A 24,477-nucleotide genomic window follows, 5' to 3' on the forward strand; every position below is an offset into this window, starting at 1 on the left:
TCAAATTTGTTGAAAACAACCGAATAATTTGACGGTGGATATTTTGTATGTCGGAAATATTGAACGTAGGGGAAATTGTCGGTGGAAAAATTGTCGACGGATATATTGTCGTCGGTTATTTTGTCGCGGAAATTTCATCGCGGAAATTTTTTTCGCGGATCAAAAGTAATGGAATCCCATGGGGTTGGCCAGACTCGCGTGGTGGCCAGTCCTCGCCTTCGGCTCGGACGCCAACTCCACGCGAGTAAAAAACCCCCATGGCACTAGGCGTGAACGATATTTTTCCGTAGTGATTTTCAGTTTTACGAGTTCGGAGAAGGGTGAATACCAATCCCCGGATGAGGAAAAGTGAAGATCAGTACGGAAAAATGATTAGTTTGGAACAAATAATAGTTATTTTCATCACAAGGTCCACAAAGTATTTTCTGACGAATGTGATTATTACAAAGCCACATTCGTCAGAAAATACTTTTGGACCGTGTGATGAATGCAATTTTTAAAGAAAAGTTTATTTAAATAATAACAAATAAAGTTGAAAAAAAATTAAATTAGTATATTTCGTTACGAGTGCGGAAAAGAGTTTTTTGGCTCATGGGATTATATCCCTCGCCTTCGGCTCGTGCTATAAACCTCCCACGAGCCAAAAAACACTTTTCCCACGAGTATCGAACGATATTTTTCATCACAATGTCTGGAAAAGGGACTAAAAAGTTACTTTTTCGCACAGCGTGATGAAAAAACATTTTCATTTGAAGTTTTGATGTTTTTTAAACTATTAATAAATATTTATTTCATCCAAATAAATTCTTTATTTATAACAAATGAACAGTTTTCTTATATTAAGAGAATTTATTTCTTGGAATCAAATAAATTTTTTCTTCTAACAAAAATAAATATTTATTTGATACTAATAATTTATTGTCGCATTGAGATAAACTTTGGGCAATAAACTCGAAAGAGATTGAATGAAAAACATGAAATAATTATTAGGGTAGACATAATCAAGCAAGAAAGAATTATTAAGACAGTTTTGTTCGATGGTTTCACTATCAGGGAGACCATGGTGAAAGAAAGTCCTATAAACTGAAGTGAAAAGTGTAATCAAAAAATGGATCAGAATGATTCTAGCAAGCTCAGATCGTCCAGATTTCATGTTTCGTGGATTAAGTTCATACGACCTTTTTCCATATAGCCCACGAATATTATTGAAACACACTTTTAAAATTCTTTCACAAAATACATGAAAATGCGATTTCCTTGAAATAAGAAAACCATCTATTTTAAGTGAATAATTTGTTTATTTAATATTATTAAATCCTTTTTCTTGAAACATGTAAACAATTTTCTTCATTTGTAGCAAAAATATTCTTGAAATAAGTAACAAATTTCAAACAAACATTTTTATTCGATTAAAAAAACATTTTTCTGGGTGTCGAATTTGCCATGCCATGATGTTTATTCCTAAATTGAATTCAATGTAACTCTCTTAAAAATTACGAATATTAAAATGTTTATTACGTTTCCATTTTCTAACAGAGCAGTAAATTGAATCGAAAATGGAATTCCCATATTTTCCAATAACTTTTCAGACCCTTCTGTACTAAAAAGAATTCACCTTCGTCTCAATTAAAAGTTGGAATGTTCTAGAAACACTCCCCAAAAATTTTGAATAGTTCAGACTGTCCTTCAGTACCTTTATCTGTCTGACATCGATACACAACCCCCCAACATTACACAGACCATGAAGTAACAATAGTTTCAGCTTTAAGTTGAGCACTCAGAAGAGACTCGAGCGCAGCTCATTGCAAGCCCCGTGACTAATCATGATAGTTCCGGCCGGGAACGGCAGGGACACACGACTCTCGGTTCCGGTTCCGGCGCGTGCTTCTCATCCCCTGAAGTCGTCTCTCTTTCTCTCTCCCATTCTCTATCTGATTCTCTCTCAATTCTCTTGTCCCTTGTCAACGGCCGATTCGGTACGCACCCTCCCGTTCAATTATTACGCGTTTCACAAGCCAAAAGAATGAAACGCCGTCTGACCGTATCAGGTCTTATCTACTTTCGCCTTTGGAAATCTAAAGAATATATCAATTCGCGAAAAAAACATCACGTTTGCGAGATATCATCAGGTATACCTTTCCCAACTTCACCCCCTCAAGTCAATGAGTCAGCAAAGTTTAGAATCTTAAATGAGAAAGTGTGAAGAATAAGTCGGGTTAGCATCACTCAGAGAGCCCCCAGTAATCGATACGATGAAAATTATGCAGAGTTGTGATTTGTCATTCTGTTGGAATTCAAATAAAATTAATGTTCGATGGTAATTCTGATGGGGAGTTTAGCATTCATCGGTTAGGAAGGATTTTCGATGAATTTTCCCGACTGCAGGACGCGAACGATCAATAAACTCCGAGAGTAAAAGGGGGTTGCAGCCCCTTTGGTACTTGTGTACTTGGGCATTCAGAGAGTAGATGGCGACTACGGTTCTTATCATTCGCTTGATATTAGACGCGCAGTCAATCAATGGAACAAAAAAAATTAATCAACAATGGATTCCAGGAATGCAAAATCTAATTGATATGCACCTACCCAGACGAAAATTTTAGTAGTGAAGCGGTAACCCGGGTCATGTCGATTTAAACAATTGACCAGTTTTCGACGAATATTTCGAAATCTAAAAGAGATCGAAAAATTTTTGTCAGGACCTTTTTTGTAGAGCCTATTGAGGGTTATAAAAAAGGTCATGAGGAAAGTTTCGCTATCTCTCTTAGATTCCAAGATATTCATCAAAAATGGCCAACAGTCAGAATCGACTTAACCCGGTTTACCGCTTCGCTGCTGATTTACTCCTTCACCTTCCGTATAATTTAAGGATTTTACTTGGATGTTTTTATAATAAAAACCATTACTCAAGAAAATAGCTGTGATCCTGCCGAGATGTAGTTTCAAACATGAATAGACGTGTCACAAGCTTTTGTCTGGATGTAGACGGCAAACGAGCAGGAGACAAGTTAAACATAGCTACGTGCATGGATCGTATCAATGTATTTCTATACACATTTATGGAATCTTCTGCGATTTCATTGAAGGTCCAAACAATTCAGTCAAATATTTTCTACTTGCGTTTTTCAAGCAACACTGTTAATAATTTTTGGCTGAAATTTCCGGTACACTTTTCGGAAATTTTTATTACATTTTAGTTCTACTGAAATTTCAAGAAATTCCAATTTCTTGAAATTTCAGTAGAGCAATTTTTCACTTGTTTGGAATTCGCACACCTTGACGGATTTCCTTCCTAAAATTCTCATAATCCATTCAGGTATGAAATCCCATAAAATGAAATGCGAATACCATCATCCATCTCATTAAGATTGACATAATAAAGTGAAGAGGGGTGAATGCTCATCCCTAGTTCCCACTAACCCGACGATTAATTTCTAAATCTCCGGTGACTCGTCGAAAAAAAAAACCGTCAGAACTGCCATTCTGTCTATTGGGCCAACAAAAAGATTTTTTTACGTAAGCGCCACGCTCCTCCAGTTATAATCGATGATTGTCGAAATAAGGGAGTCACATAGGAAGGTGGAGTTGGTCGTAGACGCCCCAGGGGAAAGTCATTACCCGGTTAATCGTGCGTTATCGCGTGTGTGCCCAATGTTGCGTCAATGAAGAAGTGACTTCGAGAGGGGGAGTGAGCATACACATGTATAAGAGTGAATAATGGTGGTAGCATGATATGAGACTCTTGGGAATGGGGATGAGAATTTGTATTCCTGGACAATTGTCAATGTTATTCGATCAGACGTGAAGCAACAGATCATATAGGTGAATCCTATGGTGCTCGTAATCATGTATGTTGAGATAACACACGTCAAACGGCAAAGGGACAATTGTATCAGTATTCAGAAGGGATTTCGCTGGATTACGTACGGAATTATGTTTGAGGAGAATGGAACTCAAAGTGCAGGAAATTAATTGTCGGTCGGACGTTGTAAGAGACACGACGTTATGAGAATCCAATTTTGGTGGAGATACAGAGGCATTAATCGCCATGGGTTTAAGGAGATATTCTGTAATTAACCTTCACATTAGTAGAACCTGCTGATTATCAATTATTATCGATTAATTGAACTTACTCGTTCATTTAGATTCAACGATGGAATTCCATATTGAAGCTGAATGGGTTCAGATGGAACTTTTATGTCATATAAGAGAGATAAATAAGAAATTGTTGTTATAAAATTATTGTCTGTTTTATTTTTTTATGATGAGAAAATCACTTACGAAAATGTTAGGGTTAATATCAAAGAAATCTCTCAGTTAATAAATATTTTTCTTGAATAATTGTGATGCAATAGTTGTTTAACGCCATACACGCATGATTTAACAATCCTTCTACTAATTGGAAGTATAATATCGAATTAGTCTTTACTAATTAGTCAAGTTATTTAATATTTTTGGAGTGTTTAAAAAATAGATATTAATTTTTGTCAAATATTTCATAGTTAAGTCTATACGAATGAGTAGGTAAATATTCCCAAAGTTTAGGACGTGTTACTATGCCCATGGGAATGATTCCCATAGAAAGTCGCACTGGTTATCATGGGGTATGGTAAACTCCTGAATGGGGATAGGTTCTATGGACACAGAAAAAACGACTACATTACGTAGAAGAGCTTCCCGCAATAGAGGAATCAGCAGGAAAGGTTACTATGCAAAATAGTAGGATGTTCTATGACACATGATTAAATTTTTTGAATTAATTAAATAGCATCGGGAAATGAGCAAAATAATAACGAACTGAGAATTACAAATTATAACAAATAAACGGTTAAAAATGAGGATTAATAATAAAATACTGAAAATTTGAGAACTCGCAGTTTTAATGCGTGTACTGAAAGAACAATTTCCTAATATGCAGACCAAACTTACTTGAGAAAAGTGAATTATTTTCAATGGCTTGAATCTCAGCATTTTGCATTATCGTTCCATGTTACATTATGATTATGTTACATATCGAAACATTGGAAGTGTATATTTAAACCAATCATGAGACCAATAAACACTCGAAGATTCACGATTCTTCTACGCGATTTGGGAGAGTTCATCTACAAGAAATTCATACTTGAGTACACGAATATTTTAAATCATGAGTCATTTCGTGCACGTAAGTTGAAATGCGTGTGAGAATTAAGCGATCGAAGAAAAATTACTTGTCTCAAATAAATATGTGTCAGATATTAAAAAATTTTTTGTGTATTTGTATATTCCAGTGTATTTTCCCGAAAATAGAAAGCTATGTACTTGAAAAATTTTAACCATGCATTATTATGCCCAACACAGTGGATCATTTCATGGGCCACTGTCGGGTGTATCAAGCGACAGATTAAGGATTACTATGTAGGTAAAAAACTCTTTCACTATCTCATCATAGTATGTCCTTTTCTGACCATGATAATTTTTACTATCAAATTATTTATTTATTTATTTATTTATTTTTATTCATATTTCTTTCCTACTACTATTACGGTTGTATAGGCTGCCCATTCGTCGGCCTCGCCTCTCCCACTTCTCTCTTCTAATTTTTGATCTGCGTTACCATGGGCTGTCTTACTCTTCACTGTACCCCATTCGGGCTAGGACTGCACGGGAAACCATGGAGGACCCCAGTCGTACAGCCGGCCGATTGTGTAGAGCCCTAATGTGCCCTTCTGCCACACTGACTAGAGGGGCACATTAGGCCACTACACCGTGCCTACCTTCCGAAATTTTTGGGCGAGGGTGTACCCAAGCGGTCACCCATCCAATTACTAACCGCGCTAAACGCAGCTGCACTCGGATGTCCACTGGAGCAATACCTAACTTTTTTTTATTTTTGATAAAGTTTATGTATTCATTGAACACAGTAATACATTTTTTAGGCATAAACAACTTCTGAAGAAAGAACCTTAAAATAAAATAAAAAAGTAGAGTAATAGTGAAGTATGCACGGCAATAATTGCCACCCTTAACTTCTTATATATTTCAAAATTATTTGTACGGAATGGAATGCTCTTGTTTTAGAATGAAGACATTATAACGGCCAGATCAGTCTTTGCTCTGGGGGCTGATGTTAATAGTGGAAAATGGGCCTCTTTTGGCAATGAAAAAACCACTAAAACCGTAAAATGGAAACTTAAAACTAAATAAAACTAAATAATAACTATATACAATATATACAAAGTGGGTAACATGGAGTAGGGTCCATGCTGATGATGAACGGCAAGTTCATCTAGTGTTACGTTTAGTACGAGCTTGATCGTTGGGAGCAATACCTAACTCACCCAACCGTTACGGTCGGCGTTGATAATTTTTACTATTTTCTTCTCTCCCTGGGCGGATCAACCCACAAGTATATTTATAGTTATACATCCATTTTTTTATTTTTCCATGAAAAATGTACACGGAGAGAAATTTTCTAGAAAAATTCTAGTACGAGTACTGGAAAAAATTACAATCCACCGGCTGTGATAAATTGTGGTGCTGTTAAGGTAAAATTTCTTGGTATTTCTGGTAAAATTTCAGGGGATTTCTGTGAAATTTTCACAGAAATTGAAAAATTCATGTTTTCTCTAATAAAATTTCTAGTACCGGCACTGGAATTTTTTCCTGGTCGTCACTTTACGTCTCTTTTCCCGTGCTAGCACTAGAAGTTTTCTAAAAAATTTCTCTCCATGTACACTATAGCACGATGGGTACAAGTATAGTTATAGATATAAATATGCATGACTATTCTCATAGATATTAATAGGTATATCTATGATATAGTTTGAACTATCACCAAATAAATCTATTATAGAGAAAAACGTCCCATGGCCTTTTTTTAAAAATGGATCAAGAAATCTTTATCAGTAGCAGTAATCCGACACTACAGATTATTAGTCAATAATTCCTTTCCGAAGTTCGCAAGAATATTTATTAGACCAAAATGCATCCAGGCGTATACGTTAAATACTCCTCTGAAACGACGCAACTGAAGTTAGAGTGGTCATAACTACCTTTCCCCTGGGTACTGTAGCGATTCCTCCACCACATGCACCAAACCCGCTATCTCGAGACCATTGGGTATTCCACAGTCTTTGAAGAGTCTGAGAAACCAAAAGAGTGCACCTGAAAGAGGAGAAAAAAAAAAGAAAAACGGCAAAAAAGGAAGGAGAGGGCTAGTCATTGAAAAGCTCCATCCCCCGCACTACTGCCCCGCCACTATATAGATATACTTCGTATCCAAGACAGAAAGGAAGGCTTGTAGGAACGGGGGGAGAAGGGACCGGTGTTTGTGGCGTCCGCTGCTGCCGACAAAAAGGCGAGAGAATTTCCTGAAATCCTTTCTGAGGGGCTGATTGCCATCATTATCGTGGAGTGGGTAGTGGAGGTAGGGTGAGAGGGTACTATCGGGGGATAAAGAGAGACGGTAAGAGAAGAGAAAAAAACAAAAAACGACCACCACCAGTGCGCCATCTGTCTCTCGAGTGGGAGAGGGATAAAAGTCCTGTGAAATGTGGAAATACTGAGGGGAAAATTTATGCAATTGAGAAGAAGAGGAAAATGATGATAAAAATCGAGGGACAATGTTTTTCCTCTTTCTCTTTTCTTATAAAAATAATTTCTAAAGATGCGAATGGAGAGATTCGTATTAATACTTTCTGCATTTCCCTGATAAATTTGAGTACTTGCAGAAATCATAAGATTTAGAAATGAAGCAGTAACATCGGAGTTATATAATAGGTAACTTATGTTTTTGTTAGAGCCACTGAGCATTGAAGGTGAGTCTCTCTATGTCGAGTGGATTTCGGTTGTTGTGCTTGAAAAGGAGGGGAGATAGTCATGTTTCGGTATTCAGTTGTGTGGAACGCTCGGCGTAGACTCGTGCGTGGCGGCGCACCGCGGCTGATCGATGTGTCGCCATGACGACGCTTCCGCCGCCAGTCATTCAGCTATAGCTATATAATCTTTACCTCTACACCTCTCCATTCTACCCCCGCCGTGCACACAGCTCAACCCGTCAACGCCGCTGCACAGTTTGCTGCCGCAGCCCCAGCGTTGGCCCAACCATCAATCGCTCCCTCTGGATCCCAAATTTTACTATTCACGAGTCCTCTTTGTCGGCCAGTGGCCGAAGGGATGCGAAAATACTCTCGGTCACTTTTGCCAGTTACCAGAAGTATGGAAAACGCCACTGATGGCGAGGAGTGTCTGTCGGTGGCATTTCTCCGTCAGTTGCATGACCGCGATCTTCCTGGCATGCTTCCTTCCTACCTCCCTGGACGATTGTTCTTACTCTATCTCGCACGTTGTGCCAGACAACGTCGGGAGGGTCAGGGAGTCGAGTTAGACTATGCCGGGAGAATCGAGTTTAGTGTGACCATGAGAGGAAAGCCTTCTTTCCGGCAAAGGAAACATGTAATTGGGAATCGGATATTCGTTTCTCGGTGAAGAATTCCAATAGTGAAAGGGAAGCGAAAAATAATAGCTCGACAAAACAATTAGATTGGAAAAAAACAACGATCAATTCTTCTTTATCTTTATTTGTTCCGTCCCATAATGGTGTTCGATATTATAATGAGGAATTGATCGATAGATCTTAATCTACTTATAATCAGCGACACTCGTCAAACCCAATTCAGTAGATTAGACTAAATGTGATGTGGAGGCTAAATCACAGTGGTTATCGTCCTGCACGATGTAAATAATCATTTATTGATTAACTGTTTGACTGCGCAAGTCGAGTTAACTATGGCTAATCTCTGATTTGTAACGCCTCCTTCTCACCCTCTCATCATGTACCCACAGTCTCTCACCCCATCCCCCGGCCCCACCACCCCACAACACCATTCTCGCTTATTTCCAATCCCCCTCTTCTCTTGACACGTAGTTTTCGCCCCAGCACCCTTCTAGCGCTAACACAGAATTAATATCTCGCGAGTTAGCATCCTCCACCTCCGCGTCAACTCCCCATTCCACAGTTCTATCCTCTCAAAGTATCTCCACCACTCCCCTGACCTCGCTACCGCTCGTCACCCCCGTCGGCAGCCCCAAAACGGAAATGAGCGCGCGGATGCCTCTACTCTCTTGCCACGCTCTGCACTGGTCGCCTCTACCTCCTCTTGTCCTTGTTTCAACCTCATCCTTCTCTTTAGACCATAACTCGCTTTTCTCTTAATTTCTCTTCGTCAATTTCTCCGTTGGCCCACCACTTTTTTCCCCTGGGTTTCTTTTTTTTCAACTTTTCCTCGCGCCTCATTTTTCTTCACTCCTCATCTCACTTCCGTTCCGTCTTGTTTTTATCTGGTTCTTTTGGGTTTTAATTTTTTTTGTTTTGTTTGGGAGATACAAGGAATTGTGTACAAGGATAAATGATTTAGTTTGTCATCCAATGGATTCTGTAAAAATTAAAAGTCGATTGTGATGAATGTATTCCGTGGGCAATGTTCAAAACCAAAACAGGAACAGTTGTTAAAAATGGGAATGATGGATAAGCTGAAGTCAAGTTGAGTCAGGTTGCGGTATCGATAATGAGTTGATTTAATATAATTACTTCGAGAACTACCTTCACTTCAGAAATTAATGTCTGAATTTCAGACATCTTTGATAGATTAATAAAAAGAGGCTTAGGGAATTACTTTCAGTCAAATTTCGAATCTTATGATTTACCTGCTAAATCGAATTCAATGTCACTCTTTTGAAAATAACTATTCAACCGTCCATAGGATTCCATTTTTTTTATAACACATCGCAGTATGAAAATGGGGTGCTATCCCGCTGGCTTCGCGCAGTTGGTAAGTTTGTTGCCTCACGTGCGAAATGTTCCGAGTTCAAAACCCGGCCGGATAGAATGGTGAGATCTAACCATTTAAAGTCTTGATCGTCATCGCAGTGTACCCTAACCGGGTCGAAACGATGTAAAATAATGATAAAAAAATGGGGTGCTTCATACAAGAAACCAGTGCCAAACCGAGCTCGACTTGAATCATGTCATGAATCCTACCTGAATCAAGTCAAACTGGAAATTCTTCGGAGATGCTCAACTCAAGTTGGCGAAAACGACATGAAATGAATATAAATTTTTGGGCTAATTCAAGACTACTCATTTCACGTTAGAGATGCAAGTTAATTTATAAAAATAATTCGGAAGCGAATAGGCAAGAGTTTCAGGAGAAAAAGTCAAGGAGATGACGCTTGAAAGATACATAGAGCGAAGATACATAATCAGGTGAAATTTCCATATATTACCTGTCTTTATTTGTATAGATTTGTTTTTTTAATCTCTTCTCACATTATTAGAAAAATACTTCAAGTAAAAAGTCTTGAAATTTTTATCAATCACTCATTCACATGAAATTTTTATTTATGTTTTTATTGAAAAATCAATTGAATTCTGGAGTATTCAATGGAATTACAATTTTCAGGTCCACATGATAATGAAAATGATTAAATAATTTGAAAATTCAGGCAACAATATCCATGAATTTTCAATGCATTGAAAATTCTGTTGGATGTGATGTTCAATTTCCACAATGAATTTGAAAATTCTAGATATCATTGAAATATCTCTCTCTATTATAAAAAATTTGGTACTCGAAATTAAGACTTCGAAATTAAGAATCACAAGGATCATGAGGATCAGATTAAGGATCCAAATGAGGGTCACAAGGGTCCGATTAAGGATCACAAAGGTCAGATTAAGGGTCCAAATAAGGGTCACGGGGGTCAAAAACTAAGGGTCAAAATAAGGGTCTCAATATCTCTCTATTTTGTAAAAATCCAAATCGACTTTTGGTGATGAAAATTTGGTGCTTGACATTAAGATTCCAAAATTAAGAGTCACAAATGAAGGGTCAAAATAACTGTCACGAGGGGTATAATGACGATCAGAATGAGGGTCAGAATAAGGATCATGAGGCTCACATGGGGATTGGTGAGCGTGTAGCGAGTAGGGGGCGTAGACCCCTAGTCGGTGATAATTTAACGTGGAAAACCCAATTATCCTGAATTTCCAACCTAAATGAGAGATTCCATGAACGATTTTATCTTAAATTGAATTCAAATTCACAACATTGCGAATTCAAGTGCAACTATTCTTAATTTTTTAAAAATTTCTAACAGTATATTTTCTCTCATCTGAGACCTGATTCTCGAGTTGAAATTGTGCATTTGACATCGAGTTGGTCGTATGCGGCCGTGGTACGCCTTATGGACCACATGCAATGTAGAGCGTGCGATTTCAAATCAAGAATGGCCTCCCCGGCTGCTTCTTCTCTTCTATTTCTTATATCTTCTTATATTTTTTCGCATTCGTGAACATTAGTCCACTTCTCCTTCCTCCTCTTATTGTTCTATCTCCTGCTCATTCTGTCCTACATTCCTCTAATCTATGTCCTACCCCTTTGCCATTTGAAGGGCTTCAGCGAAGGTATTCTCGGATTTTTCTATGAATCCATTAGTTTCGAAAGATATTTTTAGAACAATAGGTATTATTTTGTTGAATCCTTCCCTCCCCTTCGCAGTATACAGTCTTGAGTGGAGAGATTTTTTATTCCGAGTCTCGAATTTCCACTCAAATTATAATTCTCGAGAGATAGTGCAGGCGAAAATATTCAAGGCTATGCAAATTTGAGGGAGTAATTAGGCAAAGGCATTATATGGACCGAGTGAAAAGTTAGTTCTGGGGTTATTACAATGGGGAGAAGGTAGAGTGGGTATTGTTTGGAGGAGCTACTGCGTTCCCGTGACGTAATTGATGGCCAGACAAGTTGATAATCCCCTTTTAACGTGAGGGTATCCTCGTCAGTGGGAAATTAAAGAAACAATGATTCGGGTTTAATTACTCGCGTTGTAGTTTTATTATGATTCGGATGAGTCGAATGGATCGATCACGTTTGGCAACAATGGAATATTCCTTATAGCATTAGTCGCTCGGTGGTTTGTGTCACTGCCGGGCGCACACCCGGTAAACATGTCACCGGAACGTGTTTGCAAGTGTTCACTTTAAAATGCTATGCAAAGAGTCCGGAATAAAATCCGGGGGAACGTCCCACTTCCACTAGGGCCACTTCCACCTAGAAGTTACACGGCATAACATGAAAGGCTTATGTACGTTCACTGCACGGTTTCGGGGGGTTTTGGATAAGCTCCAACCTCGTTTAAGTCGTAAATTTTTTTGGGCGAAAGTCGAGAGAAATGGAGGAAGAAGGAGGTAGGGTGAATCAACTGCTTTTCGAGAAGGAAAAGTGGAAAAGAGCAATGTTAAAAAAAAGAGCGAAAAGAGTTATGAAGAGGGGAGATTAAATAAATTGAGAGAAACATTGTTTCTAGGCGAGAACAATGACCTATTTGATCTCAAGTAAGTAGCTCCATTCGAAATTACTTATTTCAGTCAGCAATTTTTGCCATTGCATTATTTACTTCTTGGACAAGTTAATGGTTTGTTACAACAAAATCAATTGTTCTCATTGCAATAAAAATTTCTACTAAATCAATATATTCTCACACAATACAACCTATACGTAAATTACGTTTTGCTAAGCGTAATTTACGAAAAAAAAACATGGTATTTTACGCTTTAAATAACTTTTTATTCTTCATCGTTAGTTACGGATAAGTAAAAGTGAAACACAAAAAAATCGTAATTTACGAATACGAAATCGTAAATTACGTTTATGTAATCGTAATTTACGTCTCAACTTCAAGCGTCAAATACCCTTCAGAAAGCGTAAAAGGCGGCTTCTTAAACGTAATTTACGCTTGAGTTTTACTGTGTGCTGTTTTCTTCACATTAAAACAGGAGTTCTTGCTCTCAACAGTAAAAAATTAAGCTGACGTTTTGTTAATAATGGAAATTCATTATTTGCAAATGGAGACATACTGTAGTTGGCAATAAAATGGCAAGGGAATCAGAAAAAATCGCATTCATAATGCTTTCTCAATTCAAAGTACTGAAACTTATATTACTCATTTTCCATCGTTCGTCGTTGCTATGTGCAATTTGCCCAAAAAAGGTACCGCACAAAAAAATTGATGAATCACGTAGTTCACGATGTAATGTAATTATCTAATTTTCTGAGTTGAAGTGGAATTGCTATGACCCAATCACGTCGAGTTCTAGGCGCTTTCGCGGAGAGCGTGGTCAATTGGGATAACGGGGTGAAATAAACAACAGGATAAAATAAATCATGAGGTAAAATAGAATGGTATGAATCTTGGATACTATTCGCTATTCCATTTGCCCTGCTTTTTCAGTTTACCCGGTTTGCCCCTATAGGGCCCCTATGTGTACCAGAAAAGATTGGTTCACGGAAAATGGTTGAAAGTCGAGTCTGACTTGAATCGGGTCACGAGTCTTACTCGAATCGCATATAACTACTTAAATTAAGTCGCGCTCTATTGAGATCAAGCTCCAAGTCGACTTGCCCTGTTTAGAAAGTGATTCAAGTTCACGGAAACAACTCGAAATGGGATATATCTCGACATAGTTCAATTCTACTCATATCATGATTTTTGTTTCGTTTTCGAATGGCTGCATTGTACACAAACAAAAAGAAAACGGTGACATTCACACGAACGGAGCGCCTCGGCAAGCAAATCCCGTCATTTTCCCTACATTGATAGAACGGTTTAGTTGAACCAAACGAGACTTTTTAACTATTACCACGATTCGTTAACTATTAACGAATCGCGGTAACAGTTAAGAAGCTTCGTTTGGTGCAACTGAATCGTTCCACCTTTTCTATCAGTGTACGGAATGCGAGGAAAACCCGCGTTCTCCACCGTTAATTATTTGAAAAATCAACAGTAAGTCAAATCTACGGTGAAAATCTTGAGAGATTTGGGACAACTACTGTATTACACAAGGCATTATCCTTTATTTAAAAAGTAATTTACAGAAGGAACAAATGAATAGATGCTGCGACAGAGAAAGATGTAGTTTCCCATTTCGTATCTATACATATATATCGCGGCTCCACGGTATACCTATTCCTATATGGTAGAAATATTTTCTGACATTCGCAGGGTGATTCACCTGCGATCCAACGACGATAATACTGGCTGTACTCGCGGTCGGAATATCGGTACAGTAACAACTGAAATTTGTAAATTTATTTGTAAAGTAATAATGTAAAGTAAGTAATTCACACTTAATTCCCGCAACTCGTTGATGACTTCAATTAAAATGAAAAAATGAATTAGCAAACAGTTCACCTGCAACTGGAAAAATGAATTAACAATTTATTCATTTTTCGACATTGATCAATTTCAACGAACAAATCATGTAGATCAAATTTTTCTTATGGTTTTTTGCATTTCGAGTCGGGAAGGGGGGTTGTTTACCGAGAATTCTCGATATACCACCTCCCCTACTACCCCCCAATTTTTCGAGCAAAATTCGCTATCTCCCTTAGTTTCGGAGATATCCTTGGTTGTACATCTACTGGTAGAATTTATTGTTTGGAAGGGTAAAAAGTGTCGCGCGCATCTGGTTAGTTTTTGATGCGCACATGGGTATAATTTAATAGAATTGGGTGAGTAAAAATTATTATATGAATTTTATAATAATTACCAGGATAACTATAATTTTTATCATTCACATAGATATTTTTTGCCTTTGTCTATATACATGTTGACAAATGTATAGACAATTTTTGGTCCCTTCGGCGAAAATTACCATACGCAAGGGTAAAATCTATTTTACATATGATAAATTTGATTATTTAACATCAATTTTTGTCAAACTTCCGGATATAAATCAGACGAAAAATTTCAATAATACACGTTTCAATAATATATGAGAAGAAAAATTACCTAGACAGTTTTCAAGTACTAAATCATTAGTGTACTTAGGAATTAATTCACCTTCTATGTCTAGGGACATCAAGTATTTAGTAATTAAACTATTCCAAGTACTGAGTACTTAATGTATTTAGAAGAGGAATTAACAGCTTTAGAAGAGGCATTAATTCCTAAGTACATATCGATTTCGTACTTAAACATTTCACAAGTATTAAGTACTTGTGTACTTAAGTATATAGGATTTTGTAAATTTTAATTTGTCCTTCACTGATTTGAAGCTTCTCCTTAAACTTGAAATAGTATATTTCAGGACGAGTGTCGTTGGGTTTTTACTCCTCATGGCACTAGTCGTGAACGATATTTTTCCGTAGTAATTTTCACTTTTACGAGTTTGGGGAAGGGCCAATACCAATCCTCGGACGAGGAAAAGTGAAAAGCGGCACGGAAAAGTTTATTCTCTCACAAACTGTGTTATTTTGGAATTTTTAAATTAATCATTACCAATCACACTAAACTGTCGATGAAGCAAAATCTCAACCAGAATGTTCCAATCCATACATTAACTTCTGTTTAGAATTTATTTTTACATTTTAGTCTTCAAAATTTGAGTCATGTCCATACTACTTTGAAAGATGTTGAGAACACCATCATTATTTATCAAGTTACACAATAGCGTTATGAGGTTTCCGTATCACTTAGGCCCAGTTACACCATCGTCTGTCAACTAAACCGCCAGATAACAGTCTGTTAGTCCATAAGGATTACACATGGATAAATTTATCTTGGGGTAAAAATAGCTAACAGGGCTCAGTGCAATCGGGCCATAGATACTTATTCATATTCATTCATGGTCCCGAATTAATCCCCACTTAACCCTAATACACCCGTGTACTACCCTGACTATAGTCTGATGCAGCCCTTGTTGAAATCTAGCTAAGTCCTGACTAAATTCCAATTGAACTCGGGTTAAACACGGATTAAACCCGAGTTAATCCCGAATAAATTTCAGCTAAATCGCAACTAAACCGTGATGAAACCCTGACTAAAATTACGTTCGGGTCTCATGAAGGTTTCATTACGGGACATTAAAAAAAAAGAAATATTACGCCAAAATTCAATATATTTTTGCTAATAAACTAGCAATTTGCTTCCGAATGGAATTTCTACGATGATGTATTTTAAATTTAATTCAATGAATCAGTAAATTCAACGTTGCCCCAACGTTAGCAGCTAACATTGTTTCAACCCTGGCAGCCAACACAGCCTCAACGCTGGCAGGCAATATTGCCTCAACATTTATAGCCAACATTGCTCTAACGATGGTAGTCAACAGCCCCAACGTTGGTAGCCAACATTGCGCCAACGTTAACCCTTTGTTACTCGCGTGAAACTGCCCGACGTGGTGGCTCGCATCGCGGCGCCGCGCCATAATGTAAATCTGAGCACGCCGTTGCCACAATTCATTCGGAGAGTGGACTAGCTGATCTCCCGGCAGTCCCAGCAGTCACAAATATGGCAACGCCGCATGAAATATTTCCATGACACGATCAGTCGCCTCGCGGCACGCGCCGTATTGTTGATTTCCAGTTAGGATAGGAGTGGATTTTCGTTAATCAGGGGCTTGGCCGTGGTTAGAAATGGCAGAGAATGCCTTTAAATATAATCAGTGAGGCATCCCAATTTGTTCATATTTTTTAATGAGTTTTTTTAAAGTTATACTAAAAATTAGAATTTCACCGGTGCGGTGCCATGGACGTTAGTAACGAAGGGTTAAATTTTTTTACCAAATAAAGTAATAATCAAGAATATTTGATATCACAATTGGATTCATTTAAACAATTATTTTTCAGTCATCGTTGAAAAACGATCGGTCACATACACACATCCGGTCATGGTCTAAAATAGCATATTTGAACTTCTGAGGCCAAAATTAGTTATTCTGACATAAATAATTTGAAATTTCGGGTTTCACGAATGCAATGCTTCTTCCCGGAAGCAAAAAGAAAAAAATTGGAAAATGAAAATTTTAAAAATTATAAATCTGTTCAGAAGTAAATTGATAATTAGTTAGTAATAATAACCAAACCCATTTATAATGCAATTATCTATTTATTTTTGGGTACTGAAGAAAATTTCTAGTCCCGAGATTCACTTCGTACTATGGACGACTGCAATTGAAGCCAGACCTCTACGATTCCTTTCATCTTTGATAATGCCATTACATTCCTTGTCCAACCAGTACTCTCAGGTTGGGCTTGAAGTATCCGGAATGTCATCAATATTATCGAAGTTACACGCCCCCAAACCTACAAAGTGGCCACTTTTTCCTTAACACCCTTTTTCTCGCCACTAAAAGATAATAGATAACCACTATCTTTCAACAATCCAAAGATATATCCAACTGAATCAAGCATATTGTTGAAAATTGAATAGCAAACTATCTGATTACATGATATATATCATCCCTACACACTTGAAGCTCGATACCGCGGGTGGGTTAACAAAGTGGTACGGGTTCTTATCGTATTATATGGCTTATGGGTATTGGATGGGTAGAAACTCGGCTCGTTGATGGTGTGTGCCAGTGGTTTGGTACTGGTACTTTATATCCTCCCACCCACCTCCCTCTCGCAACGAATGCGTTCCCCTTGAAAAGTATCGCTTTCTCGCTCGCCCACTGCTTTTGGATGTTGGGTTATACTGCATAAAACTCTCAACGGTGCTTGGGCAATGCGTCTCCCGGTACAATAGACCGCCCTGTCATGTTTCATACCGTACAATGATACTCTCTCTCACCCTCCCTTGCACTTCGACTTGCCTACTCGCCCGTATACCCAACTCGAAATGCTCGTATCTCAAGATAATGTGTGCGAATCATCGCCGCATGTGCCTCTTGGTTGAGAGAACGAGGGAGAAAGAAAACATTAAGTGTTTGATTGAGCCACTTTGCGTACTTTTTGCTCCCTTTCTCACTCCTCTCCCTTTGTTTCATCTACTATTTCTTTCACAATTAAATCATCCCGAGTTTCATTCCATTCGCAGATGGCAAAAAAAATTAGCACACATTTTCTTTTGCTATTTTTTGTAGGCTAGGGAGAGATGTCGAGTTCCCTTCGATGTCGTATCTACACACGCGCAAGCACTCGAAAGCGATCGCGCGTTAAATGCGCCGGCCGGCGTACGGTCGCGTGTCGCACGCGTGCCCTTTCTGTACCCATTTTGGAAAAGGGAGAAAGTTTTCATCTACGAACGGGGCCGTAATGCTCTATCCGGACGCGGAACGTATACTGTACACGGTCAGACGGAGAGGGTTGGTCTCTATGTGACCTTAACTTCCGTTGAGATTCTCGCATTTGGAATGTTTCATGGGTTTGGAGCCTCTGCGATGGTCACCTTCTGTTTGGATTTATGAAATTGCATTGAGACCTATTTTGTAATGAACTAGCCGAAGGAAATAACTCCGCAGCAAACTTATTGATTATTCTCTGAAAGTCTTTTATTGCAGAAAATGTCGCTGATCTATTAAAGAAATCTTTGAACGTTTCCCTCTTAACCAACGAGTCGCGGAATTCTATGCAAAAAAATAGCTATGAAATCTTCTCGAGTTATTTCTCTTCCCTACTTGGCTACAGAATTGCGATAACTCAAGAATCAGTTACCCCGCCAGAATGTACATTCATTCAAGAAATTTTTCATCAAGAACTGCGGCTTCATCTTTATTGCGATTATTGGAGTACATATTCAAGCCTAAAACCCTTGAAACATAACAATTCCATTCTAAAGATTCCCCCATTGTCCTCTCGTATTCAAGTTCTGAAGTATTGCCAACAAAAAAAATGAACAAACTGTAGTGGATTCGTCAGCATCGTGTCTACTGTCCTTTTGAAAAAGAAAACCTCGAAGAAACATCAAGAAGAAACAGTCAATGCAACCACCACCTGTCGTGTCAGTGGGTAGATAGGTGGATAGGTTTTGGTCGTTGGGCTCCTAGCAACCAAGCCCAAAGTTGTCCTCTTTCACCCTCAAAAAGTGAATACTCACCCAAGTGTTATATATTCACCCAGTTTACACCCATGGAGATGGCGCTACACTCATTAACACTAGTGGATAGTTTACCTCTGTGCGCATGTGTCAAGATATTGGAGATGTTGGTAGAGGTTCCATAAGACCCGCCCCTATCAGCCCAGTGGATGCCCGGTATCCCAGGATTCAGCTTTCAACCCTCAAAGTATGCACCAGATACCACCAGCTATGTTGGGGGGCGGGACTGAATGTGTAGGCGCCAGGGTTCTTCCCACTCACGCCACCCAGTATCGCTCGGCGTGGTAAACCACGATGATCGCCTCAACGAGTACACTGACGTTGTGCGAAGGTGCTAATGATAAGCCCATTGGTTTGAATTTTGGTTAATCCGGTTAATCAGTTTTCACGTATATCACGATATGACAGGGATTCCCACGGTTTCTATGCTGGTGTTGATAGACTGAGTGTTATTACAATTGTTTCATTCATAAACAATAAGTTTTGGTTCGTTTTTTATTTATTGATGAGTTTTATTGTTGGGGTTGCTGTGGCTGATAAGCTAGCTGGTGATTCTGTTAGGGTCTTGGGGGAGGAATAAACAACAGCGTGATTGAAAGTGGACTGAGAGGGGCCGTGTTGGGCCATCTACAGGCGGTGGAGGAGTCTTCCACCGCCAGCGAAATGCTGGATCTCAAGGGGAGCAGTAGCACAGCTGCTGAACTACCTCGGACAACAGCTTTTACCAATTTGTCCATGCTTTTTGCTGGTATGTTGTCATTATTATCACCTTCATGAGTTTGGGTAGATAAAAAATATCATTGGGTGAATGGGTGAATACTGACATCAGGGTGTTTTTAATGTATTGATCTCATTGGCTATCAATTTTACAAGAGAATCGTAAAAATAATCTTCCATGAGATAAAATTGGCCTAAATTGTATTCCAAACACTTGCGAATCCTGATCATCACCCAGAATCACTGATCACAGTCAAACATCATCTCCACATCCCGGAACCACTCAGGTTACATTAACGGAAGCACAAGAAATTCGAGTCTCCCATTAATGGACACTAGGGGAAACGATAGTCAAAACGAATCCTAAGGGGAGAAAAGCGCAAAAACTCTATTCCCGTGTTAAGGATACACACGAGAAAGATGGCTTGTTTGCCAAAGGAGTGAGTGTATAGAGGTGTGTGCTCTCTGGGGTGTCTGCTCCCCTGGTCAATGGTTTGGGCCCACCTCGACCCCTCGAGGCTTCGTTATGTACACATTCGCGCCAATAACCGAGGCCAAATGAAAATATATCTGTCGGTAAACAGACCGCCGGCGAAATTGGTGACGGCGTTACCAATTTTTTTTACTTCCGCAGAGATGCAACGAAATTGGACATTCTGTTGACAGCATTGCTTCCTTATGAGAGTATTGGGATTTCATAATTAATAATTTATATGGGATCATTATTTAACTTGTTGAATCTTTTGTCTTTCAGATGCCAGCAGTTCGTACAAAGGAGGCTGGAGTCACGCTACGTCGCCTGCTCCTGGCCAGGGTGAGTTTTCTTCATATTTATTTCTATTTTCATCTTCGTAGAAAATTGATAATTGGAAAAGCGATAGTACTCTCGCAATGATTTTCCTAGGTTGTCATTAGATTGGGAATAACATAAATGCTTACTCGTGTTATTGTGAAGCTGTCGTGTACGTAGAATATATAGATGTTATCATCTAGTCAAGCACTAGCAGTAGACTAAGTACTTATTGCCAATATTAGAGTGAAATTGAACAAGATCTAGCGGCCGATCACAATATGGAATTGGAATGTCCTCTTCGCTATACTATATGTCCGAATTCAAGCCAAACTAAACTATATCTCAGAATATAGTTTGATACTTTCCAAAACCGATATTTAGTCATCAGAGTGCAATGGATATCAGCAGGTATATGAGTTTTCCAACTACTAACTTTGCTTAAGACTGAAAAAGTGCTTTGCACCAAAATATCTTCTCGTGTCACGGGACCTGAAAATTAATATACACCCCTCGCCATGGAAAACATATTACCCTCCCCCACGTGCTTGCCATCATCCTCGCCTTCGGCTCGGAAGGCAATCTTGCACGTGTGGGACGGTGATCTGTTTTCCAAGGCTCAGGCATGTAATGTACTATCTTTGACACTGCTGCTACGTTCACCTTGTGCCGAGAAGCGCTTTTTCGTTAACTTGTGAATGGAAAGTCTATTCATTTACTTGTAATTCATGTAACCTCGATTTCGCCTCGGGCCGCCAACTTCACACCCGTGAAACTTCCGTCTCACTCGTATCGAAATATACTATTTGTCACCTCTACATGAAATCTATTTTTAATAATCTTTGCTCCTAGAGTCGTATCTCATAAACAAGGAGTAAAACCCTCTAAATTCATGCAAAAAACTAAACCTCGAAAACTGGGAAATAAAGATTTCGAGAGTGAACTGCGGTTGTCAAAAGGTACTTCCGAAAAGTGACTAACAAAATTATTGAGACCAGCATTGATAATTTGACTGATAGAACTTTTCTCTGTCTGGTATTTGTCCTTTAAAACTCAAGAGTGAAAAAATTTCACCACATCCTCCCTTTCGAGAAATAATTATTACCTCCGCAAAAGGAAAATGGCAAATAGCAGACAAGACGAATGTCTATGCAGATAACAAATGCACCACGGCTTATCAGCCCGTTTAGCATTTCGAGTGCTTTTTACACTCACTCCATTGACACCCCCTCCACTATCCCACAATTTTTATCTCATTCTTGTTCTCTTTTACGGTCACATATACTCTCTGTACAAAGGTGTATGGATGCAATTCACAGGATGGTACCGAGCACCAGAGGAGGACAGAAGAGAAGAGAGAAAGAGGAATCGGTTGGAAGTTGAGGCACACATAGGGCGTGGGCGTCCCGGCGCTTTGTGGCGCGTTGAACCGCGGCCTCTTTGTCGTCGCGAACACCCCCCAGGGTTAGCGCGAGGAAACCGGGAGTCACCCACCACCATTATCCACCCTGACGTCCTCTCCTCCTCTCCTACCGCCCCCACCTTCGCCTCCTCCCTCCCCCTCTTTCCCTCTCCTCATTCCCTTCCAACTCGGCGCATCTCCTGGCGTAAGCTTGGCAGCCAACCCAGGGATGATCATTGCGGAGATCACAGCTCTCGCCCGCGGGCATGCTTGTTATAAACGCGTGAAAACGACTTCTCTCTCTTTGTATCTGGGTTCATGGATGCTTGGCTAGCTCTCTGTGGTTCTCGATAAGAGCAGCAGGAGAAATAGGGGGAAGAGTGTGTTCTAGCGTGAACGCTGGAAAGCTCACTTTGTCATAAAGTTTGAACACGTGATATTGAACACACGTGTTGCCTGGGGCTACTAGCCAGGTATGAACGTGTTGATGCTGGGTTAAATCATAGAGAGAGGTTTAAAATTACTTTTCGATTGACAAAGCCTCCCTTTGGGAGAGAATTTGTGTGATATAGTAGGTGGAAAAACAAATTAGGGGGATCAATGCACATGAAAAAAATGTCAGGACTCGATATTACATATAAAATGGGTTTAACCTGGGTTTCATGGTCTCGTGATTCCAATTATAGTGGAAATAATAATGGAGGACAAGTCGAATTATATTTAAATCTTCTTTTATTTCTAAATTAACATGAAGGTGTAGTTTTACGTGACTCAGATGTTTACGATATTCAGTTGGAAGAGTCTCATTCCTATAAGTTCACTGATAATTTGGGATTGTTGTCATATAATTTTATTGTAATATGATCGGTGGTGGACAATTTTACCTTGAATACAAAGTAAAAACTCTTGAAATCATTCAATCGCTATTTTACTTGGACTGCTGGGAATTTTACGGCGAAAAAATTTCTCAATTCATTGAAAGTTTCAATTATAACTGATTGCACCCGGTAGACTGGCGCAGTACATAATTTCACTGGCTCACATGCTGGAGGTCCCGAGTTGAAAACACGGGCGGATAGAATGGTGCGATCTAACCGTTTAAAGTCTTGATCAGATTTCTCAGTATACTCAATACCAAGTCAGTGATGTAAAATAATGTTAAAAAAGTGGATGGGATCCCAGATAAGCAGCCTGGAGCAGTGAGTTAGCCACTTACATGGTGAAACAGTCGAAGTCTGATCGCAGCCAAGCGTAAGAATCAAAATGGGCTGTATGTACTGATAGAACGGATTAGTTGTTGTTAACGAATGGATTTTGGTTGGAGGTTAGGGTCTATTCGGTCCCACCAAATGTTCATTCGTTAATAGTTAACGAATGTATATTTGAGGAGCCTTGTTTGACTTGACTTTCGCCATTCAAGTGAACCATTCGTTAACTATTAACGAATATTCATTTGGTCATATTCAACTCTACCATTCGTTAATAGTTAACGAATCTCGTTTGGAATAAATGAATCATTCTATCAGTGTGCACTGATAGAACGGATTAGTTGTTGTTAACGAATGGATTTTGGTTCGAGGTTAGGGTCTATTCGGTCCCACCAAATGTTCATTCGTTAATAGTTAACGAATGTATATTTGAGGAGCCTTGTTTGACTTGACTTTCGCCATTCAAGTGAACCATTCGTTAACTATTAACGAATATTCATTTGGTCATATTCAACTCTACCATTCGTTAATAGTTAACGAATCTCGTTTGGAATAAATGAATCATTCTATCAGTGTGTATGGAGAGAAAAACTAATTATGAGATTCTGAAGATTGATAAAAACACAGAACCTCAAGAAAAGTTAGTAGAGAATTTAGAAAAAATGAATATTTAAATTGGTATGAGTGTTGACTGATTGTATCAGGTTCAGTTGTTTGCTTAGTAATTGTAGTTCTTCATCAACTAGGTAATGAGCCATTTGCCCAAACTTTTTATATACAGGGGGGTGTAAACGGCAGAGTGGTCCTTATAGAGAGCTCCTTACCGTGGAATAGAACTAGAATTACCGTGGATGAGACCAATATCGGTCGGGCTGACGTTCTTTGAGGAATTGCCTCATTAGTGACAATAATCCAATGATCGAGTCGATAAAGTAGTTTCATGGATAAAAATTAATAATTGCAGGAGAAAACACAATTCTCAAAATTCATCTAGAGACAAGGGTTCCGTTTCCTTAAGTCCATGATGCGATGAGAAGCAGATTTATGTGATTCAAACATGTTTACTTCTATTTTTCTCGTCATTTTACATTTATTCACACTACACTGAGAAAAAAAATTACTTCTGCCAAGTAAATTTACTTGCCACAAGTAAATGTATACAAATATTTGCATTTGAAATGTGTGGATTTTCTTGTAGTTAGCAGATTTACTTGGCAAAAGTAATTTTGTTTCTCAGTTTAATGGTGGCCGTATATTATTTGATTAAATCAAATAATCCATAAATATTTCTGCTAAGACGGACATCTTACCCACTCGGCTATACAGCCAACTTTCAAGTTTAGTTGTATTACATGCCACCAACTTTGATATCTCCTGCTTAAACTTATGTCTAGCTTTTCTTTGATCTTAAAAAAAGCTCATGATATCATTCCTCGAAAACCAATTTTCTCGCAAACACTCCATTATGCTCGGATATATGCATATGATGAATGAAGAAA

The 24,477-nt window shown here is 38.7% G+C and overlaps 1 protein-coding gene across 2 annotated transcripts in view; it reads left to right on the forward strand.

Annotated features, from left to right (window-relative positions):
• Positions 1-24,477, forward strand: part of LOC107048488 (transcriptional regulator ERG homolog) — a 74,473-nt gene that overhangs the window by 19,115 nt on the left and 30,881 nt on the right. The window contains exons 1-2 of one of the 2 annotated variants that reach the window (XM_015271665.1): positions 19,151-19,609; positions 20,333-20,392. In XM_015271665.1, coding sequence (XP_015127151.1) covers positions 19,525-19,609; positions 20,333-20,392 — 145 coding nt within the window. In that variant the 5' untranslated portion in view covers positions 19,151-19,524. Of the gene's footprint in view, positions 1-19,150; positions 19,610-20,332; positions 20,393-24,477 lie in introns of those variants that run through there. The other variant, XM_015271664.1, reaches the window with a different exon arrangement.

The sequence above is a fragment of the Diachasma alloeum genome, unplaced genomic scaffold, assembly GCF_001412515.2.
Source record: "Diachasma alloeum isolate Michigan unplaced genomic scaffold, Dall2.0 Dall_scaffold_00194, whole genome shotgun sequence".
NCBI classification, from domain to species: domain Eukaryota; kingdom Metazoa; phylum Arthropoda; class Insecta; order Hymenoptera; family Braconidae; genus Diachasma; species Diachasma alloeum.